General features: G+C 41.8%; 1 protein-coding gene across 3 annotated transcripts in view; it reads right to left on the reverse strand.

The window, feature by feature from the left end:
* The window catches only part of LOC125041665 (MAP/microtubule affinity-regulating kinase 3-like), a 134,363-nt gene that overhangs the window by 115,482 nt on the left and 8,881 nt on the right, over positions 1-10,000 (reverse strand). For 2 of the 3 annotated variants that reach the window (XM_047636828.1, XM_047636825.1), the window contains exon 2: positions 6,522-6,771. The exons of the other annotated variant lie outside the window; for it this stretch is intronic. In XM_047636828.1, the coding sequence (XP_047492784.1) occupies positions 6,522-6,596 (75 nt within the window). In that variant the 5' untranslated portion in view covers positions 6,597-6,771. The remainder of the gene's footprint in view (positions 1-6,521; positions 6,772-10,000) is intronic. 3 annotated transcript variants of the gene reach the window in all.

A 10,000-nucleotide genomic window follows, 5' to 3' on the forward strand; every position in this document is an offset into this window, starting at 1 on the left:
CGAAAGGAAAATAATGAGATCGAGGTCAATGAGGAAAGGCAATAGAAAGAATGATAAGGTCAAGGGGAGATATGAGTAGAAATGGGGAATAAAAGAGCAGAAAAAAATAAGGGAGGGAAAAGTGAAACAGTAAGAGACGAGGCAAAGCGAATGGGAGAGCAACTAATTAAGACTCATCACCTTCACACCTGCAGCAGCTGCACGCGAGACACAATCCAAACAGGAACACACTTGCCATAAAACCTTATCCCATCACACCTCCACTCCTATCGGCGCTCCCCAAATCCCATCACCACAGCCACCCTTAACCTGACCCCCGCCCCTCCCCTGCCCTCCCCCCTCCAAAGCGCCCCACGAGGGCCCTTCCCTCTCCATCACCCCACGACCAGGAGAGTCCCACTCGGCCTGCCCAGCTGGAGAGAATAATTACCCTCAGGACCTCGCTGGTGTTTGTGGGGGAGGGGAGGGGGTGGGGGATAGCCAGGTAATTCCGTGGTCGTTGTCTTCGGATGAACTTAAGAGATGGAAGAAGGAAAGAGAAGAAGAGGAGGAGGAGGAGGAGGAGGAGGAGGAGGAAGGAAGAAGAGGAGGAGGAGGAAGGAAGAAGAGGAGGAGGAGGAAATGAAGAAGAGGAGGAGGAGGAAAGGAAGAAGAGAGGAGGAGGAAAGGAGGAGGAGGAGGAGGAGGAGGAGGAGGAGGAGGAGGAGGAGGAGGAGGGAGGAGGAGGAGGAGGAGGACAGAAGGGAGGAAGGGAGAGGGAGAGGGGAGAGGGGGAGGGGAAGGGGGAGGGAGGAGGTGAAGGGAGGAAGGGAGAGGGAGAGGGGGAGGGAGGAGGTGAAGGGAGGAAGGAAGAGGGAGAGGGGGGAGGGGAAGGGGGAGGGAGGAGGTGAAGGGAGGGAGGTGAAGGGAGGGGGGGGGGGGGGGGGGGGGGAGGAGGAGAGAAGGGAGAGGGAGAGGGGGAGGGGAGGGAGAGCGAGGGGAAGGGGAAGTGAGGAGGGGAAGGGGGAGGGAGGAGGGGAAGGGGGAGGGAGGAGGGGAAGGGGGAGGGAGGAGGGGAAGGGGGAGGGGGAGGGAGGGGGGAGGGAGGAGGGGAAGGAGGGAGGAGGAAGAGGAGGAGGAGGAGGAGGAGGAGGAGGAGGAGGAGGAGGAGGAGGAGGAGGAGGAGGAGGAGGAGGAGGAGGAGGAGGAGGAACAGGAAGAGAGTTGGTAGGGGAGGGTAGGGAAGGGGAGGGAGGGGAGGAGGAAGAAAAGGAAGAGGAGGAGGAAGAAGAGGAGGAAGAAGAGGAGGAAGAAGAGGAGGAGGAAGAAGAGGAGGAAGAAGAGGAGGAGGAAGAAGAGGAGGAGGAAGAAGAGGAGGAGGAAGAAGAGGAGGAAGAAGAGGAGGAAGAAGAGGAGGAGGAAGAAGAGGAGGAGGAAGAAGAGGAGGAAGAAGAGGAGGAGGAAGAAGAGGAGGAAGAAGAGGAGGAGGAAGAAGAGGAGGAAGAAGAGGAGGAGGAAGAAGACGAGGAGGAAGAAGAGGAGGAAGAGGAGGAGGAGGAGGAGGAGGAGGAGGAGGAGGAGGAGGAGGAGGAGGAGGAGGAGGAGGAGGAGGAGGAGGAGGAGGAGGAGGAGGGGGGGAAGGAAGGGGTTGAAGGAAGGGGTTGAAGGAAGGGGTTGAGAGGAAAGGGAAGAATAAATGAAACGAAGGGGAAGAAAGAAACACAGAAAGGTAAACAAAGACTAGGCAGTACATGAGAAGGGAAAACTGGATGAGATGTGATGAAAGGCTAAGTGCAGTAACACTGGGACAAAGAAAAGGCAAAGGAAAAAACAGGCCAGACAGACGAGCTCAAATCAGATGCATGGTGAGAGGGGCGGTTCCCACCTATCGATGTTTGCCCATTATACAATCGTTTCTCCTATTACTTTCAACTGAATTACTATATCTTGCTTTTCATCAAAATATAAATACATACTTACCATACACAAAATATGACACACACCTCATACCTCACAATAAGAAACTAAATACAAAATGTACTACCTTTTAACATCTTAACATCATTTTGTATTTGTCACTAATATTATGTAACTTTTTTCTTCAATCTCCTCTATACTCTCGAGTTATATAAATTGTTACATCACAACATCCTTTGTATGGTGATAGGATGCTAACCCTATCCCACACCCCGTGACCACATCCTTATGAAGCACTCAACTCGATCACACACCAACACATCTGGATTGTGTCGAAAATATATTTATCTGTTCAGTGACAGTAACTTGGGTAAGATAGTAGAAAAAAAATACTACAAAAAAACACCAGAAGTCCATGTGCTTCATAAACCGTGAAACACACCTCTCTACACTGCTCCTCACTCATTCAAAAAAAAAAAAAAAAAAAAAACAGTACTGAAACACAAGAATCATCAACAAACACAATCACCCACAGGAAGACAAGTCATTCAAGGCATCAACAACAAAAATCAAAAAGAAAAAAACAAACAAAGACAAAAGGGAACGGGAGGGAAAAAATTATCTTCGTTCCAGACACCAAACAAGAATGACAACCAGGAACAGTAGCACTAGAAGAAACACAAAGGACCACAAACATCGTGCGTGAGGCTCCGTGGTGGCAGCAGGTGACCTAACCACAAAGCTCACATTACCTACCACCTGCCTGACCTGTCCACATCACCGACAACCAACAATTCTATTTCTATAACATTTGAACATCTGCACAAATGCATAGAGCACCAAAGGATAGACAAGAGTGAGAAATAGTGAAAAGGCAGGGGAGAGAGATGGGAGAGGGAGAGGGAGAGGGAGAGGGAGAGGGAGAGGGATTGGGAGAGGGAGAGGGGGAGAGGGAGAGGGAGAGGGAGAGGGAGAGGGAGAGGGAGAGGGGGAGAGGGAGAGGGAGAGAGAGAGGGGGAGAGGGAGAGGGAGAGGGAGAGGGGGAGGGGAGGGGGAGAGGGAGAGGGAGAGGGAGAGGGAGAGGGAGAGGGAGAGGGAGAGGGGGAGGGGGAGGGGGAGGGGGAAGGGGAAGGGGAGGGGGAGGGGAAGGGGAGGGGAAGGGGAGGGGGAGGGAGAGGGAAAGGGTGAGGGAGAGAGTGGGAGGAGAAAAAGCATGATGAAGAGGCACAGGGTGAGGAAAGAATGAAAAAGGGGAGGGAGGGAGAGAGGGAGAGAGGGAGAGAGGGAGAGAGAGGGAGGGAGGGAGGGAGGGAGGGAGGGAGGGAGGGAGGGAGGGAGGGAGGGAGAGAGAGAGGGAGGGAGGGAGGGAGGGAGGGAGGGAGGGAGAGAGAGAGAGAGAGAGAGAGAGAGAGAGAGAGAGAGAGAGAGAGAGAGAGAGAGAGAGAGAGAGAGAGAGGGGGGGAAAGGAAGGAAGGAAGGAAGGAAGGAAGGAAGGAAGGAAGGAAGGAAGGAAGGATGGGGATTGGGATTGGGATTGGGATAGGGATAGGGAGTGGGAGGGAGGAAGGGAGGGAGGGAGGGAGGGAGGGAGGGAGGGAGGGAGGGAGGGAGGGAGGGAGGGAGGGAGGGAGGGAGGGGAGGGAGGGAGGGAGGGAGCAGGGAGGGGAAGGAAGGGGAGAGTGAGGGTGAGGGTAGGCGGTGAGGGGGAGGGAGTATGCAGGAAGGGGGATGGGAGTAGGCAGTGAGGGGGAGGGGGAGGGAGGAAGGGAGATACGAAGAAAGGTAAAAAAGGTAGGAAAGAGAGCAGGATAAGGGGGGGAGGGGGAGGGGGAGAGGGAGAGGGAGGGAGGGAGGGAGGGAGGGAGGGAGGGAGGGAGGGAGGGAGGGAGGGAGGGAGGGAGGAGAGAGAGAGAGAGAGAGAGAGAGAGAGAGAGAGAGAGAGAGAGAGAGAGAGAGAGAGAGAGAGAGAGAGAGAGAGAGAGAGAGAGAATAGAAATTGGCAAACAGAGCAGTATGCAAGAAATTGACAAAAATCTAGCAAGTGACTGAAGAGAAAATAAAGAATGTGTGAGAGTAAAAGTAAAGGTATGAGTAAGAGAGCAAATGAATGCACAAACATCACAGGTAACTACACAAGACTGTGGTTATCTCACTGCAATACCAGCTTGTATGAAAGGGATATCAATTCTATGGAATTTTGCATTGCACCAAAATCAAAAAGGATAAGGCTGCTCATGAATAAAAATCTGAGAATCGAAAATATAGTATAAGTATACATAAGAAATATACATTTCTGCAGTACACTGAAGGCGGATCTCTCTCAATGAAGTAAGTGGGAAATAAAAAGCCAATCATTGTATAGTGCGTACCTGCTATCAATGAGTTATATATGCTCAATTAGAGCTCCATTTTCAATTATTACTTTATCAACATATCCTTGAAAATATCCCATGCTGTGGAAAATACCAAAAGTACAATTTTAAAGAAAGTGAAATGTAATCAGACACAACTAAAACAATAATATTAAGGAAACTTTTATCAGATGACACAAAGCCTCGACTATCTGGCCAAAGGAAAAAATGGGCCAGTCAGTCACCATCTCTCTCTGTGCATGCCAGGAAAAGTAGGGAATCTAATCACTCGCAGCACCAGTGATGCTCAAAATCCCAAAACAAAATCAGTACTCAATCTCCTAAGCACTGAGCCATTAAGCAGAGAGAGTATTACCACCCCTGCTACATTAGTTTATGATCAAAATCCCTTTTTTGTGTTAAGTAGGAGACCCAGTAAAGAATTATCATGGATATGTTCTTTATCTCAGGCACCATTTGTCAAGTAATTTCCTCTTGCCACTGAACTAATTTTTTCTTTGTGTAATAATGAACTTGAGCTCAAGATTTTTCAATCATTTCTCCACCTATTGCTTGTATGGACAATAACTCTGCCAGACTTACATAGATGCATGTATATAATCTACAGAAAGAGATATAGTTCCGACAGACACAAAGACAGATACACAAAAACACACACACAACTTATCTTGCCTGCCTTAGGTTTCCCCTGAACTTCATAAATTCATCATGATAAAATACAAGAAATGGATAACATTAACCAAATCCTCTCTAAAGAGATCATTTGGTACCTCACCAAACTTCAACATACGGTTCTTTGCAATAGTTTAAGAAAAAATTAGTCAAGATCTAGAATCAGATCAGAAATTCACACTAATAATGCTCTGATTAGGAAGTGAAAATCTTACTAGTTGCAACACACCTCAATCTTTGCTTTTTCATCTTGAAATTGGCTTTGATCTATGGTTGTTGAGCCATCTGCATATATACATCTTTGAATATACAAATTTTATGCAAGCACTGTAGTTCCTTTTAACTGCGGAATTAAATTTATTCACGCAATTGGTTAGAGGATTTTGATAGATTGCATCAATTTACATCATAAAAAGAAAAATATATGTACAAGCTGTTTCTACTTCCTTAACCAACTAGCGCTGGGTACATGCGCCATCCAGTGTAGTTTTGTTTTGTCAATTTTGTTTGCACTTAGATGGCTTCACAAGTGCTTTGTTAGCTACAAGTAAATCACTAGCCTACCTGACCAACTATTTAACCTATTCTTTGATACTATTATCATCATTATCAATATCTTTACTAATAATAATAGTAATGATAATAAAACCTTTTTCTTTCTGAAAGTATAAGGATTGAGGTAATGAAGTGTGATCAGGTAGGACTCTTTGGTGACTGACTACTTGTAGAGCCATCTACAGGAAAGCAAAATTAACAAAACTACAATCATACTGGACAGGGTTAGTACATGTAGATGCATCCCTCAACACGTGATGCTACCTCTTTTCCATCAAAAGTCATGAACATAACTGGAAGCAAACATAACCTTTCCTATCTTCCCAGAATTGTAGCTTTCATTTACTCAATTCCAGTTTATATTTTGAAAGTGCCACAAATAATATTGTAAAACATCTATCTTATTCAAAACTGCTTAATAACATATGGATAAACTTTAACATATATACAAATTTCAATCACAGTCCATTCTAAGTCAGCATATTTTTTACAAGATAAGCAGATAAAGTTTAAAAATTTAAATCACGTGAGAATGAAAAGTTCAAACAACATAATAGTGCTTCTTGTGCTGATCTTTCCCTCACCAGGACAGTCCCTTACACTTTCCCAGACACAATATATATATTTGTTCTGCATACTTCAGTTGTATACAAACTCCTTCCCAGTTGAGCCAATATGACCTCATTGCCTGAAGCAACCTGGCCGTCACTTTAAAGGGTCAGAACCTTTTACTAACAATCTATCTTATGCCCCTTACCTAACTTGTGAAAATGTGTGTGCACTGAGTACACTTCAGTTCAGTTCTATTTGCATGAAAACTTCATAAACTGCAATGTCTTAGGAGTGAGGGGGAGTGACATACACTGACTTTTCTATCATGACATACCATCTTCTCGCCTGCATTGAGAAAGGTTCTCCAGCATGATAAAAAATAATTAAATAAAGTCAAGACAAAACTAGTAAGATCAAAACTTGAAACAATGCACAATACAACAAGCAGCTTCCATTTCCTAGAAGGGTCCTTACCTTGGACTTGGTGACATGATCGGCTGGCAAGGCCTCTGGCACCGTCTGAAGTGTGGTCCGCACGCTGGCCGACATGGCGGAACTTTGGTGCGTGCTGAGGATGGCACTGGAGTATGGCGGGGCGGCTTAATCTGCGCCAGAGTAACTGTGGGGTCGAACAGCTTGGGCTACCATTCAGTGGCCATGACACTTGCACACACCACTATATTGATGGTCTGGCTCACACAACTCCCACTAGACCACCCATAATCTGTTGAAAACAGTATGGTAAGAATTTAAAAGCAATAGATCTGTGACAGAGAGAAGAGAAACAAGAGATGAGGAGATAAGAAAGGAGGAGAGGAGAGAAGAATTTAAGAAGAGCGACAGAGAGAGAGAGGGTTGGGGTGGGGGGACTAAGTGATGTCAAAGCAAAAAACAAAATAGCACATACCCTATCAGAAAAAAAGTTTTCCCTTTACATCCATGATCTATTGAACAGCAAGCCATATCACAAAATAATGAAAAATAAATATACAATCTGACTGAGCAATCAACCCTTCCAATGAACACATCAGGGTCAAATTTCAAAAACAGAAAACAATGAAGTACCTTTGCATCTTCACCTATACATTTCTTCCAATAAAGACAAAAATTTCTTCCCAATAGTTTTAAAAAAGAAAGAAAGAAAGAAAAAACTGAGCTTGTACTTCTATCAGTTACCTCTCATAACACAAATGATAAGGGTACCAAAAAATTCTTGCTCCTACAAAATATACAAGAAACCACACAACAATGAATAAACATCAATACAGATATTATCAAACCATAAATCGAATCACAAACAAACAGGAAAATAATGGGTTTCAGATAGACGAATACATTAACCCGTTGCTGCCAGGATGCATAGAGGGTTCAATGGAGTTTTGCTTGGTCAATTTTGTTTACACATAGATGGTTAGTCACCAAGGAATCAATAACTAGGCCTACTAGACCTAACTTGTTAAGGATGATATGTTTTTCTTTTCATCACCATCACCATTGTTAATGAAGTTAATATTAATAATAACAACAACAATAATAATAGTTATAATTACTATTACTACTACAAATAATAATAATCAAAGAATAACAATAATGACAAAAACAAAAACAAAAACACTATCAATAATGATTATAAAATATAACAACAACAACAACAACAACAACAACAACAACAACAACAACAGCAACAGCTACACCAATAACATTAATAATAACACTATCAATAACAATAATAACAATAAGTGACCCATTTGTACAGGGTACTTGCACTATTCATTCAAGTTTTGTTTTGTAAATTTTGTATATATGCAGATTGCTCAACAACCATATTGCTAACAAGGAATCAATTGGTAGGCCTACCTGTCCTCACTTGATTTCCACATTCCTTGAATTTTCTTTTCTTTCTTTTTCTAATGCAATTTATATCAGTTATCATTATTATTATTAATACCGACATTCAGATTTTTATGTTATTAGCAATACTAAGAGCAAAAAAACACATAATATCAATATATTTTCATCAATACTGTCACCATCATTATGTATTTTAATAACTAATGTAAATAGCAATAATAGTATAAATACAAGCACTAGAAAAAAAACTTCAATTTCAAGGAATCAGGAAATCAGGTGTGGTCACTCAGGTCTACTAATTAACTCCTTGGTTACTGAGCAACAACAACAACAAAAATACAGTGAACAATATATAAATACTGTGTCAATGGCTGAATAATATGATTAACAATACTAACGATAATGTCAATAAAATGCTTTTTCTTTTCCAAAATTTTATGGAGTGGGGTAGAGGTGAAATCTGGTAGAATTATTAATTTACTCCCTGGCGACTAAGTTCTTATGGTGCCATCTATGTGTAAAAAAAAAAAAAAGGAATAAACTAAATTCACAGTGAAAATGCAGTGTCCACTATGATTTTAGTTTAATAACAATAACAAGAACAATAATTGAAACAAAAACTATTATTGTCTTGGAAGATTTTATGTGAGACATAAAGGGTGAGATCAGACAAGCCTAGTAATCAATTCCTTGGAGACACAGCACTTGCGAGGCTATTCAGGCATCAACAAAAAAAAGAAGACAAGTAACAAAACCATGGTGGACACTGTATGTACTCAAAACCAACAGACTACACATGCATGTTCTGAGGGACCAATTACTAGAAAAACAATCTAATGTGTAGCAGAAAATGTGCAATATCCAACAAAAGCATGACATTAGAGTCACTCAATAAGACATTTCTTTACATAGGCTACCTTGTATGTATATATGATATGCAGTAGAGTTAATAACATAAAAAAAAAAAAAAAATCCCAAACTATTAACATCTTGCATGAGGATTCGTACTTCCACTTCAACATCAGGACATTTAGCTAAAAAGCATCTACATATAACTCCTTATGTCAGTACTTATAACCACCATGGCTTTCTATTCAAAGTGATTAACACTCCTCAGTCCTGATGTAAAATAAAAATGATGATTGATGATTTATGATTGATAACTGGTATTGATACGATGACAATAATAACAAAAATGATAATAACAGAAATAACGTTTTTCCAAGATATTCAAGGAATGGGGTAAACAGGTGAGAAAAGATATGCCTAGTCCTTGACTCCTTGGTGACTAAGTGCTTAAGAAGTCATCTAAGTGTGACAAATTTAATAGTACTAAAACAAAACCACTGCGGACAGTGCCATACCCATAGCCAATGGGTTCATTTCCTCTTTACTTTCATTAATATACTTTAGTTAATTCAATTTTAATCAATGGATGCAAGTACGAGTTCACTGAAGTCCTAGATATATTTAGTCACTAATTAGTCTTACAAACTAACATAAACGACACTAGTTAGGACAACTTGTAACTCAAAAAGATCACCCTAAAGCCACAGGGAAAATGTAGTGTTCACTATAGTATTTATTGAAATGTCTCTACACATAGATTCCTTTCCCTCTTCTTCTTCTTCTTCTTCGTCTTTTTACTAATGCTGGGTATGACTCCAGGAAATGGAATAGTACATACTAAATATAAGGGAGCAAATTGCAAAGTTGAGTAACACTTTTTTTTTTTTTTTTAGCACTAAAAATATTTTGTACTCACACCACAGCAACCCTTTCAATGAGTCATTCACACACTAAGTATATTTAAACCAAAAATTGCAGTTCAAGATATCACTGAAGCTTCTTGAACTATTTATAGCAAATGATTTAAAGGTATTTTAACCTCAAACATCGATCTATCAAGAACATTTTCAGACAACCAAATGCTACTCTATGCAATAAAATATACTATATACTCAGTCAAAACTAACAGCTTTTTAAAAATTTACAGATCACAAAAAATAAATCTTATTAATCAATTATCTTTCCAAATTCAGAAAAACACTCTTCATCTAAATTGTATTCCAGCTACAAAGGTACACACTATGTTAAAATGA

Source organism: Penaeus chinensis, chromosome 31 (assembly GCF_019202785.1).
Source record: "Penaeus chinensis breed Huanghai No. 1 chromosome 31, ASM1920278v2, whole genome shotgun sequence".
Classification (NCBI taxonomy): domain Eukaryota; kingdom Metazoa; phylum Arthropoda; class Malacostraca; order Decapoda; family Penaeidae; genus Penaeus; species Penaeus chinensis.